This window comes from Silene latifolia, chromosome 11, assembly GCF_048544455.1.
Source record: "Silene latifolia isolate original U9 population chromosome 11, ASM4854445v1, whole genome shotgun sequence".
Lineage (NCBI taxonomy): Eukaryota > Viridiplantae > Streptophyta > Magnoliopsida > Caryophyllales > Caryophyllaceae > Silene > Silene latifolia.
The window spans coordinates 101535351-101549380 of NC_133536.1; the positions used below are offsets into that span (position 1 = coordinate 101535351).

The 14030-nt window shown below is 38.2% G+C and overlaps 1 protein-coding gene across 1 annotated transcript; it reads right to left on the bottom strand.

Moving 5' to 3' along the window:
- Window positions 1–8314: 8314 nt before the first annotated feature.
- Window positions 8315–9003, bottom strand: LOC141613729 (uncharacterized). Its single transcript, XM_074432475.1, has 2 exons — window positions 8699–9003; window positions 8315–8612 (listed from the first exon to the last, which is right to left on the bottom strand). The coding sequence occupies exons 1-2, from the start codon at window positions 9001–9003 to the stop codon at window positions 8315–8317; spliced, it is 603 nt and encodes a 200-aa protein (XP_074288576.1).
- Between the last annotated feature and the right edge of the window lie 5027 nt (window positions 9004–14030).

The following is a 14030-nucleotide window of genomic DNA, read 5'->3' on the forward strand; positions in this document are numbered from 1 at the left end:
TATCATATACGGAATCGGAGGAACTACTCGAGGGTGAATATGATCCTTACTAGGCTCGAAGCTCGGTTTTGCGGATCGGGAGGATGCCATGAGAAGGATCAGGTCAAAAATGGGACGAACTGTAATGAATGATGAAAGGACTTGGCTTCAGAAATGGGGCATTGTAGTCTAGTTTTTGTGGTAGCTTGGTTTTAATATGATGGTTGTTAGGGGGACTTCAGTTTGATTCAACTGGTTTCTCCTCTCATGTAATTTGTACTTGTTTTGATATCAATATATATATATACTCACATTTCATCAAAAAAAAAAGTCTCCGTCTTTAGGATTCCGTCGGTCTTCGTAATAAATAATTACAAGTATAAAATGAATTACATAGCAATTCCTATACATTTGTAAAATTAAATTGAAATAAATATATTAATATTACAAAAAGGCGATACGAAATCGCATTTAATTACAAAATAAATCGGTATTCCCTTACATTACAGGTAAAACCAAATAAACTAAATAGGCCATAATAGACAAATTACATTAATGAATTACATAAATTTAAATGACATTCATCTAAAATATACATAATAAAAATCAAATTTAAACATGCCCTGAAATGCCAAATCCCTATAAACCATTATTTTGATATGAACCTCGAAACTTTGGTTAATTAAGTGATTTTTTAATCATTAAAAATCACAAATTAGTACTTAAATCAAGTTTAAGCACAAAATAACCTTCCAACCTGTTTTGGGACTCAAAAATTAGTCTTCACTAATTTCATGATGATCCCATAACTTTTTATGAATTATTGCTAACTAAAACTTATTTAATCATAACCTTTATAAAATAAATCCAAATAAATAAACAAAATTATGACAAATTTTGAAATAAAATTTTTATTTATTTTGGAACATTTCCAAGAACTCAAAATTTCAAAAACTTTTGTCCAAAATTTTATTTGTATCAAATATACAATTTGAACCTTGTTTTTGCAATTTTTAATGTATTAATTCCAAATTAAATACAAAATTTTGAAAAATCATAAAATAAAATTTTTTAATATTCTGTAAAATTTTCCAGAACCTATAAATGTCAAAAATTTTACCCAAAAAATTTGATTAAAAAATGAGAAAAATGTGGTTACATTATATTGGTTTTATCACATAAAACCCAAAATACAAGCAAAAATTAATCAAATTAATTTTATAAATTTACATCAAAAGTATAAAACATTCAACTAACCTTAGATAAATTTCTCATACCATAAAATTCAGTTTAATGTTTTTTAACTAATATAATCACATTTTATTGATATTTAAGAATTAAAACAAACAATCATGCAAAATTAATCAAATTAATTTTTAAATTTTCACTTAATCTAATTAATTTATGCATGTGTGAATATACTAAAATTCCATTGCCAGTTTAACATGCAACCTTTTTTTAGTTAACTTTTAACCATTTTCATGCATATTAAGTCATTTTTAGTCTAAATAATGAAATAATTAGCAATAAAATTTAATAATTAACCAAAATTAACCAAAAATATTGTTAAGTCAGTATGTTTACATTCAAAAAAAATTCGTGATTTACTCATTGATACACAAATTTTTTGATTTTATAAAGTCATCTTATAACTCGATAAAATAGTCGAAAATCGACATGCATGCAACAACAAAACTCTGATACTACTTGAAGGTTCTTGACCCCTAATTAGACACTTCTAATTAGTTACCAAATACTTGTTAATTTAGTTTATGAGGATATAGTTACATGCATGCTTATAAGATGGCCTAAAAATATAAAAGAAATAATTTCCTTACATTGTTCATGGTATAAAATGGGCACAACACAAGGACTCCTTCCTTGTGTTGTTCTTGAGGTAATAAAAACAATAATGATCCTCCAATCTTCAAGTTTTCATAGTAGGAAACCTCCTCTTAGTGACACCCAAGACTAGCACAAAAAATATCCTAATTTACTAATTAGGTAATATTACGATATTCTTGTATAATATGTATAATATTATTACACTAATAATATTTATAGATGTATACTATTATTTATGTGATTTTATTTGATGGAGAAAATGATCAACTATTTGATCAAGATAAGATGAAGAAGATGATGTTTTCTTCTCTTGTTTTTCCTCTTTAGACCGTCCAAAACAATAATAACCAAGAGAGTTTGTTTTCTTAAAAATTCAACCTCAATATGTGTGGAATAGTGAGCTATTAATAGAGTGTCAAATGTAAACAGCTGCCATACAAAAGATAGTGGAATATGCCTAACCACATGATGATCATAATCATCTCAAAAGTGGCGGCCCATAGTGGACTTTCGGGTCCATTTCGATTTCCGACATTTGTCTCACAAATGCTTATAAGTCGTATATTTAATTATCTTATATAATTAAATATTAATTTAATTATTTAACACTTAAATAATATAAATTAATAAATAACTTCCACTTGACTATTAAGTAATAATAGACCATTTTATCAATATAAAATGTGTCTCATAAAACTCATTTAGCTAAGTTTACAACTTCTTTGTAACTTTAAATAACTAATTACCTCCGCCTCATAGTATACACACATATCGTAATACTTTAGCTAATTAACTATTAATTACTAAATTATCGTATAATATTTATTAATTAATTATCGTATAATTAAATAGTAAATACTCTTTGCCCGAGTTCGTAACTCGTCATCAAATAACAAAATCACTCGGCTAAATATAAGTCAATATTATACAATAACTTAATTAAATGGTGTCCATATACAAATAATTAATTATTCCATTTTGAGCATCATCCTATAGGTGTGACAGAGAGGGATCAACTTATCACCGCCGTCATACGACAGTAACGGCAAACTCTATTCAGCCGAGCATTACCGATTTACGTTAATCAGTTGACAAATATAAATAATATAAATCCCGGATATTCCTTGTACGAGATTTAGTATGTAGACCCACTATTGTGGAGGACACTCACTCCAACATCCATGGCCGAAGTACAAGAAGAAAAACGATCGAATTCATTAGATGTCATGCCGTTTTGCAACAAGCTTATCGCTTTCGAGTTTTTCTCAACCTTATTTTAATAAGCCTCCACATAGTATTCTTCCTTTTTCTCATAGGTAGTGCCTTCAGTAGATCCGACCAAAATTTTATTCGATCCATTTTGTATAATCTTCCAGCACTCCCAATCATGTCCTTTTATGTAGTGTGCCATCATGTTTTTCCAAAGTCCATAATTCTTCCCATCAAAGACGGGACACTTAAGATACTTGGAATCCATTTGACACTTGTAAAGTTGTAAGGCAGCGGTATTAAAAATAAATAAAATAAAACAAAGATAGACGGATCAGCTTCTTTGCGGTTAAACAATAAAGAGCACTAGGCTTTGCTACCAATTGAAGAATCTATCGATCCGGAATACTCAAGGGGGAGGGGTGGGTTTGAATTGAGTTTAAGTAAATAAGCCCACTTTTTTTATTATGTCCGTATGATGCGTGTGAATAACAATTAATATGAATTTATTGATTAAATTCAACTAACTTGATTGTATGTGAAATAAAAAAGCAAAACAAAATAAGTAAAGAGATGCAAGAACACACGGATTTTTGAAGTGGTTTAGTTTACAAGTCGTAACCTACGTCCACTATTCTCGATTAATAATTTTAGTACCGTTCTACGGATTACAAAATTACGAACCCACTCGTACAACTAACTCTAGTTGTAACTCAATTGAGTACCGTTAAATACTCGATCTATCTATGTTACGTTAATAAGAAAGTGTTTGATTGTTCTTTCGATGTTCACACAATTTGAACGTATAAGAAACAAATCTAAGCACTATTATCCAATAACGATATCAATAAACGTGATAGACAAATGAAGAACTTGACTTTTCGAGATAATAAATAAAGTAAGAACGTTTTAAAAGCGTTTGCAATTAAAAATAATTTTACTCTATTTTCGTGATATGCTCGTAAAAATGATTTTGCGTGAAAAGTCTTAACGTAATTAAAAGAACGAAAGTAGTATTTATAGAAGATGGAAACTAGGGTTTTGAAAGATGAAACCCTTGCCGTGTATTTCGTGTAACAGAATAAGGGAATCTTATTTAAGATTTTATCTTATCTTTTAAGGGAATAATATCTTGGTAAATGTTTTATCAAGATTCTGCGCAGGGCTGAATCAGGTTAGGGTAGAGAGTTAGCAGGGTTAACTAGCTCGTTTATCTTGTTTATGGCTACAGGGCAGGCTAAGTAGAATGTAAGGAAAAGGAAATAAAGAATACAAGTGAGACAATAATTTTGTACGTGGAAAACCTTTGAATGGTAAAATACCACGGGCACCAAGTCAGGAGAGATTTCACTATAATATTTGGAGAATAATCGTATCTTAAGCTAAATAATGTATTTTTTTTTCTTCCAAGTATTATGATAATATAGCTTGTAATCTTTTTCTTGTGTCGTAGTGCGTATTAGAATGTGTCTTCAAATGGTCCTTTGCCTCCTTTATATAGCAACCTTCATATATCCGCATAATCTTCCTCTTTAATGGCATAATATTCTCCTTTAATGACTCCATTGATTGCTATCTTGAACGCGCCTAATTAGCCGGATAAATGCTCCATAATTATGACCAATTATTCTCCTTAAATGCTGATTTAATTACCATAATTATATGATAATTACTCCATATATTACATGCCGACTTGGTCAACTGGTGTCGTCATATTTGACCGTTGTCCTCTCTTACTTGGTGCGGGGCCTGGGTTATCTTTAGGCTTCTATCCTGGACGTCAGGCCAGGACATGATAGTACCCTGAACATATCGTGGAAATATCAGGCTTAATAATTGCCCCTTTATTTTCTCATTGTCGCTGAGTCAGGTCAGTAATGAGAAGATAAACATTATTAAGTAACTTGTCTCAGACGGATGAGTGTAATTATTTTAAAGAAACGGCTAGTTGATTTAAATGCGACCAATGTCTATTTACTGCAACTTCCTAAATAACTGCGTGCAACTTGCAGAAACCCTAGATTTTTCATCGCATTATAAATACTCCCTTCACTCTTGTTTCATTCTTCACCGAAAACCCGATTAATGCTTCTGAAATCCTTCGAATTTCTTCTTCAATCTTCATCTTCAACCTTCGTCCATCTTCTCATAATTTACCAGAAAACATAAAAATAGTTGTAAAAGGAAATCAACTAGGGGAGCACTTGCTTCTGGTACTCCTGATGTTCCAAACCCTGAACAAACTTCTGAAAAATAAACCTGAGTCTTCTGAAATTCCATCTGGTACTCCTGCTATGGAGATAGTGTCTATCTTTTATGGCGAATTTGAATTTAAGCCAACAAAAGCACTTAGTGAGCACCTTAGCCTTCCCAACCGTCTTAAACCTGAGTTTGAGAGTATTTTGAAGGATAAGGGAGTTATCCCTGCTGATTGTGAGATCTGGATCCCTAAAGATTCACCAATCAGGGCTGACTGGGCTTGTCCGGGTTGCTTTTGTATTCATGACTGGGCTTTTAGGGCTGGTTGTAAATTGCCTCTCTCTTCTTTAATTGTGGAAGTGATTAAGGAGACTGGTGTTCAACCATATCAGATCATGCCTTCAGTCTGGAAGGTGGTTCATTCAATTGAGTTTCTGTGCGGGAAGCATAACCTGTCTTTCACTTTAGGTGACTGTAAAAGCTTCTATCTTTTGAAGACCCATAGCCCTGGTAGGGTTAATTTCAAGGGTAGGCCTTCGACTACTCCTCTTTTCAGCAATTTGGACAACAGTGCTGATAAGAATTGGGCTGCTAGCTATATGTTTATCAGGACCAATTCTGTTGGGCCTGACCTGACATATCTCAATTATGATGATTGCTTTGCTGGTAAGTTCTTTGTTATTTTGCCTTTCCTGCATATATTTTGTTAGTAAAAAAGGAAAGCAGGAAATATTTAACAGAGTATACCTTGCTTTTCAGTGGATTATTGGGTGTGCAATGTTGATTATCCTTCCGAGAGGGTAACTGCTTTCCTTGCTCTTCCTTCTCTTGAAAGGTCGTGGCCATATTGTAGTGGGGCTGCTCATTTTCCGCGTTGCTTGAAAGCTTAAAATGTCCCCAGGGCTCTCAAGCCTGCTAAGCCTGATGAGGTTTCTATTTCTGGTGGTAAGGCTTCTTCCCTTTTAGTTTTTTTACTCAGAGGAGTCTTTTTGTAGTGGCTTCATCTTTATTGCTAATATAGTGTCTCATGTTGCAGCTACCAGGTTATATTCTAGGCGTGGCAGGTTTGGCACGGCTAACATAAATGCAAAGCTTGCTTAGATTAAGGAAGAGGGTTCTCAAGGCAGTGGTGGTCCTGGTACTGAAGCTGACAAGCCTATTGACCTGACTGATGTGCCTGCTGTCCCGGATATTTCTATTGCACCTTCTGTAACTGTTGAGACATCTTCGGCAACTCAAAAGAGAAAGCAGGATGCGGCTGGTATTGCTCCTCCTATTAGGGAGGTCAAGGCCATGGTGGATAATATGGATGCTGCTAGGGAGAAGATCCAGGAATTTGCTACCTCCATCTCTCTTTCAACCCTGTCAATGGATCATGTTGAATCTTCTACTAAGGCAGTTGCCGTGGTGGATCATGCTGTCAATCGTGCGACAGACGCTCTTGCATTTCTGGGAGAGGTACCATGATTCTTCTTTTAGCCTGATTTTTCTTCTCGGCAGCTTCTTGAGTTGTGTTGTTGATAGTTTGGTTTTATTTCCATATCCAGGCTGCGATGACAGGCCTTCTCAACGCTTATCAATCTACTTCACTGGTGGTCAGAGTCAATTAACTTGGCTCTGAATTTGATAAGCTGAAGTCTGAGTTTTCTTTTGCTCAGGCTGATTTAGATGCTGCCAGGGCTGATTTGAAGAGGGCGCAGCTTGAGCGTGATGCTGCCAAGTTGGAGGCTGGTTATGCCAAACAGCTGTTGCGAGAGGCTTTGGAGAGGAATGAGTAGCTCAACATGAAGAAGGATGATTTGGAAGGCAAGCTCGATGATGTTGCTTTCTACTTCTTTGTCAGGGGAAAAGTTGCTGCAATGACTGAGCCTGTAGAGGCTAGAGCTAAATGGGACCCTGAAGCTCAGATGGCTCTAGCTGCTAAGAAGTATCTTGACCTGCACAACCTTGGTGAAGAGGAGGAAGTGGGCTCTCCGGCGGAACAGGATGTTGAGGTTGCGAAGAAGGCTGAGGGTTATGTTGCGGATGCTGCTTCTCAGGAGAAGCAGTAGTTTTTAAGAAATTTTAATATCTTTGGTTTGGCCCATCCAGGGGGGGATGTCCCAGGATAAACAATCTGATATTTTTGTTCCTCTTGTCAAGGAAGGTATCTCTGACAAGTTCAATTTTTTGTTGCCTTTGCCCCAGGGGGTGAAGGTTTTGTATTAATGGCAAGTTTGCTTTTCTGGCTTGCTTTTTCTTTCTGGATTTGTCATTTCGTTACTTCTTGACTTGGCAAATTTTACTTCAACCTCTTAACATGTTTAAAAAAAATAGTTTTCGACCTGTTAACCTGTCATATGTTTTATTAAATCTTTAATCATATGCAGTTTTTCTGTTATGATTAAAGTGGGTGGGATCCGGCCTGACTGGAGGGCTTATGTCCCCTGCCTGGTTGGAGGGCTTTGTATTCGGCCTGTCGGGAGGACATTTGGACGGTCGTCAGGGTCACTCACCTACTTACACGTCCAGTGCTGCGTCCAGCCGTTGTAGAGGTGTGCATTAAATACCTGTGTTGAGCAATATTCATGCCTCTATTTACCGTATTTGGTGTGGGTTACCAACCTTCGTTTGGGCACGACAGGGTGTAGGAAATTTTTGAACGGTACTTTGAAAACTACAGCTATAATAGGGTAGCCCTCAATCCTGAAGATTTTATTCATGCAACAACAATTCATGTATAATATTTTCAGGATTCAAATATTGTATTCAAGTATGTATAAGCAAGTTTGAACATATAAGTTTTTTCATACAGGGTACACATAGAATTTACATATTGATCATATAAGGCAGGCAATTTCATCAGGCAAAGTAAGCAAAAATCAAATAGTTATGAGTTTAAACTTGAATTTTACCTTGTCAGGACATGGTATAGTTATTTTCATTCTAAGAATCATATATGAAATAGTTTCAAATGAGTTACATTCCAGGACCTTGGGATCATTTCTCCTTCTAAGGTTTGTAGCCTGTATGATCCCTGTCCGACGATTGAGTCTATTAAATATAGGCCTTCCCATGCAGGAGCAAACTTACATGCTGATTTTTATTTTTTGTTTGGGAATACTTTTCGTAGAACAAGGTCTCCTTCCCTAAAAACTCTGATTCTGACATTCTTGTTATAACTCTTAGCTACTGTTTGTTGATATGAGGCCATCCTGATTTTAGCAGAGTCTCTAAGTTCTTCTGTTAGGACAAAGTTGTCTTGCATCAGGTCGGCATTTGCCTCGATGTTGTTTAGGCTGTATCTTGAGGTTGGCACGTGTACTTCTGTAGGGATGACTGCTTCACAGCCATAAACCAGGGAATAAGGTGTTTGTCCTATTGATGTTTTTAGAGTTGTCCTGTCTGCCCAGAGTACTAGTGGGAGTTCTTCAGCCCATCTGCCTCGTTTACTCTTCAGCTTCTTTTTTAGGAAGTTGATGACTACCTTGGTTCTTGATTCAGCCTGGCCGTTTGCTTTTGGATAGCCAAGGTTGAAGTCACCAGGTTGATATTCCATTCATCAAAGAAAGCCTTGGCTCTTTTCCCAATGAACTGAGTACCATTGTCGCAGACTATCTCTGAAGGGACTCCACACCTGCATATGATATTTGTCCTGACGAAGGATATTACTTCCTTCTCAGTAACTTGCCTGAAAGAATCCGCTTCAATCCATTTTGAGAAGTAGTCAGTCATGGCTAACATGAACACTTTTTGGCCTGGTGCTACCGGGAGGTTTCCTACTATATCCATGCCCCACTTCATAAATGGCCAGGGTGCCGAAATTGAATGTAGTAGTTCTGATGGCTGATGAATAATCGGGGCATGTATTTGACAGGTTTCACACTTTGCATAATCTGGACAGCGGGCCGCCCACAGGGGCGCTTGGTGAGAACGAAACAAGCGTTTGCATTTTTGTATGGAGTCGCCACCAATTTTTATGGGAAATTGGAACCGTTCGAATACCTCGTGTCATGTCAAGACACAAAGTAGTGACATGAACACTAATCAATCGTTACCCTTAGCATTCTATGTCTAGAATGACTCTCGTGGATGCCAATGAACACGGGTGTTCACGGAGATCTGGAGTAAGGGGTGAGGGTACGTATTAGGAAGTTCTTTTGATCGAACACCTAATCCCGCCCGCCTCGATAGCGGCCTCTACTAATGATTAAGGAAGTTATTCGTACTCGATATATCGTCGATTGTAATGCACGCAATGCAACATCCAAGTTTTAATCCTAGCATGTGAAGAATTGGCTAAGTCGGTTAACACGTAATTTAGCATACAATTGGGTCGAAGTTGGAATTTATGTTCAATTACATGTGAAGGAATGTAAATAAATCATATAAATGCGATAAATAAAACAATAATCATAAATTACAATAATGAAAATTACAATAATTACAATGGAATAGGCGATTTATGTCGAAAATACCTTTAAAACGGATAATTTGAGAAAAAGAATAAAAGAATAAAAGAAATAAATTAACGAACAGGAATTAGCGCAATATTACGGTTAATAGTTAGATTATACGTAAACTAATTATACTAAGTCAAGGCAGAAACGGAATTCAGGGACAGAACTCAGCCAGGAACAGGCGCAGCAGAGCTGCGTCCTTTGGAATAGGCGCAGCAGACGCTGCGTGCGTCTTCCTTGGCTCGGATTCAGGCGTGAAGCCGTATTTGCAAGCCGTTAATGTCGATTGGTGATTTTAATGATTAATTGACGATTTTTACTCGGATAAAAGTGATTAACATGTTATTTAACATATGAATAGGTCATGAAAGCAGTAAAACATGAATGAGACGGATGCAAACGGATTAATTACATGATGAAATAATGATAGAAGTGAAAAATATTAATGAGCCCTCTATTGAAATCAATTAACTAGTCTAAATACAACGGATTAATGACGAATATGCGACGAACATGACAAAAGACAGATTAAACTATATCAAGGACGAATTCCAGAAACCCAATATGAACAAATTGAATCTCTACAACCCGGAATTAAATTTAATGACGAAAACCCGCGAATATTGGATTACTCGGAATTTAAGTCGGATTTGATGGATAAAACATGTGAATGAATGATTATTATGACATTAAGACGAAGAATTAACAAGCGAACAAGCAAAATAAAGATTTTGAATACGAATTACAGAGGACAAACGAAGAAGAAAGGAAGCAGGAACTGCGGCAGCCTCACGAAGAGGCGCAGCAGGAACTGCGCTCCTTCGAAGAGGCGCGGCGATTCTTTGCGTCCTTTCTCGACGGTTACCTACTGGAAAGCCGCAAAAACAGGTTTTAACAAAGGGTTTTAGAAATCGGTTTTAACGGTATTTTCGACATAAACCTTACAATTGGTGATACGAAAAGTAAAATACGATAAATAAATAAGGATTATACACCCTCAGACTTACATGTTGACGAAACGAGAAGAACTAAGATATCGATTAGTGATGCTCGACGCGAATGCAAAGAGAGTGCCCTCGTAAGAGGAAAACGATTGATTAATTAAATTGATTAAGTGTAGTTGGTCAAATTGGTCGGTCATGCAACGGAGAGGCTGGTACCCGGAAAGATCCGAGCTTACGTGGTCGAAAGTTCAAGCACGTATGCGCCAATAAGTAAGAACAAAGTCTAGAATGCAAAGGGAGAAGAGAAGGGCGGACACTCGCGTGAGAAATATGAGGAGCGAAGGCTCCTATTTATACTAATTACGTGAAGGAATTAGGGTTTCGGAGACTCTTTGGAAGTGAATCTCGGAAAGATATGAAAAAGATACGAGAAACATGCAGAAAAGGGCCTGGGAAGAGGCGCAGCAACCACTGCGTCTCTTGGAAGAGGCGCAAAGACTTTGTTGCGTCTATTCCCGGGAGGTTTCCTCTCGCTATTTGAAGAAAGATTTCCGCGTTTGAGTTATGGTAGGACGGAAATAATTCGATTTCCTTAAAATCTTATATGGATATTACGGGATATTATTTGCCAAAAGATAAAATTTGTGAAATATGGAATAGAAATATCCGGAACATTCCAGAACATTCTGACTCGGGATTTAACGGTTATCAGAAAATGGAGACGGTTTTAGGCCCGGACTCCGAATGTACTCTAATTACTGCCAAAACGACCGTATCGGGACGTAGATAACAATTAAGAGGTCGACATTAATATTTGAGCAATCACTTGACGATAATCTTACGAATTGTCACAAATCGTTCCGCGTATTAAACATGCGGCCCAATCATCACCGGGTGGTTTGCGGGAGGTGCGAAATGAGGTATCTCTGAGCCCCCACTCGACCGAGGCTTGGACAAGGCGAAAGTCAAAGTATAGCCATTAGGTCAATCGAAGATTACAACCTGACGACTATGGCGACGCGAGGCGGCTCAAGGGGTCTGAACCAAGGACCTGTCGTCGGGAACATTTTAGAGTCTGTCGACTATCGGGGAGGGTCGTTTAAAGTCCATTAGACTACGTAAGGAGGCTCGCCAGCCATAAGAAGAGACCATACCTGAGACTTCTTCCTCGAGATGCTTCCGGAGTTGCGTAGGAGCTAAGGTTGAGCATGGGAGCTAAAGGTAAGACCTAAAGGGTATATAAGGATTGTGCTAGGGTGTGGGACTCTAAAGGAAGGCATTGACGGGAAGAGGCCTAAAGTAAGTTCAACTTAAAGGGTAAACCGGAGGTTGGGTATAGGAACTCTATTGGTTTGGGAATTTGAAGGCTTACGAACCTAAAAAGGATTGGGATCCTATAGTTAAAAAGTCCTAATTTCGGGTTTACGAACCTAAGAAAGAAGGCTTTGGGTTTGGGAACTTCTGGAGAACGACATCCTCGTCGAACTCCGCGGGGAAACACGAAACATTGAAAGCAGCAGGACACGGCTGGGAACTGCTGGAGGGAAAACTGTTTGGATAATCTTCGGGAAAATATTGCAAGTAGCAGGACACGGCTGGGAACTGCTGAAGGGAAAATTGCTTGGGTAGATGTTAATCCTCACGTCTTGAGAGAGACAGTACGTCCGCTTACTCTCGCTAGAGACATAGTTGGGATTATTCTTCTTGTCATGAGAGGGAAAGTATATCCGCTTACTCTCGCTTGAGACATAATGAAGGTGCGTCGAATTTTCGTAAATAAATGCTCGTTGCGACAAGAAAAAACGGGTCTTGGAAGGAATAATCAGTCTGCTGCTGGCTTGGAAATGCGAGCCGGAACGAAAGAAAATCGTCGAGCGGACCAAAAGAGTAAAATAGCATCGAGGAAGAGGCGCACCAAAGATGGGCCCACAAATAACGAACTTATAACGAATTTTTGAAAATCCGTATGGAGGGAACAAAAAGAAGAGGCGCAGCAAGAGCTGCGTCTCTTGGAAGAGGCGCAGCGCCTGCTGCGTCTATTCCCCAATTTGGCTTTCCTGCGTAAAAACGCGAAAATCAGAGGGATTGTTTCATTTGCATTCGAAACACAAATCACTCATTTCTCTCTCAAATCTTCACCATTTCCGCCAAGGTTTGATTCAAAAGCTTGCTTTAAACATGACTAATCGAGGTATGTGTCTTAATCTTGCATTAATCTTCTGCATTTGTTGAATTTTGAGCCGCGAAATTTAGGGTTTTCGACCCTTTTGATCGAAAATTTGGGGCTTTTCCCCCAAATGGATTTGCCATGTCAAATTGATGTTAGAAATGGATAGTAGGTGATGTTAGGAACATAACCATGCACTTGTTTCGAATTTTTGTCAAGTTTTGAGCCTTTGAATGAAATTTTGAGACGGTTTTACAGCTAAACCGTAATTTGCTTCGAAAATAGCCTTAGGATCGCCCATTTGCGATGAAATTTGATATTTGGGATCCTTGAATGATGGGTAAGCTTTCTACCATCTCGGAATTTCGGTTTGTAACAACTTTTTCAGGACACCTTTCTAGGGCATAATCGCCGTTATAGCGAAATGCTGCCGAAATTTCGACTTGAACCCGGAACTAGGCTTTGAATTAGACTTGACTTGACCCAATTTATCACATGAGTGATCGGGTTGAGGGGAATATGGCCAAGGATGGCAAGGGAAGAGCAATTTCAGGCCCTTGAAGGCTCGAAAACTCTTTAACAAAGGCTTGTCGTCATATGACGCGGCCTGAATTTGCTTTAACGTTGCAGGTGATGAGGCTTCTACTTCCGGGAGAGCTCCCATGGAGATAGACGCCGCTACTGTTGAGGAGGCTTTAGAGCAGGCCTTCACCGCTGCGGTAATGGCTGCTGAGTTTCACGAGGAGGAGGCCGTCGAGGAGGAGGAGATCCCGAGACGAGCCAACGTCGGGCGAGGAGGTCGTCAGCTGAGGGGAGCTCCTGCGTGGGCTGAGACCTGGGAGAGTAGGCACCTCGTGTGGGCTGCAGAGGGTCACCTATCCTATAGGACGGTGAAGAGCCTGGTAAATAGGAATTCACCACTCACTACTCATCCTCTTTCATTCTTTTTGTCCAAATTTCTTTCAAATTTCATTCAAAACTAAAGATAGCTTTGTTTCAAATCATAATAGGAGGCTGGGAACATCAGGTCGTTCTCGGGGTACACGACGGCGATGGAGCACTACGAGCGGCTGTCGGCGGAGGAGAGGGCCATGATCGAGCGTGGAGCGTTCGGTCCTCCGGTTGTGTCCGGAGGGATATCGTGAAGAGGAAGTTGCGGGCTAACCTTAGCCTGGTTTCTTGGATCGATTCTGGGACACGACTTCCACATTTCACATGCCTTTTGGTGAGGTGGGAGTCACTTTGGAG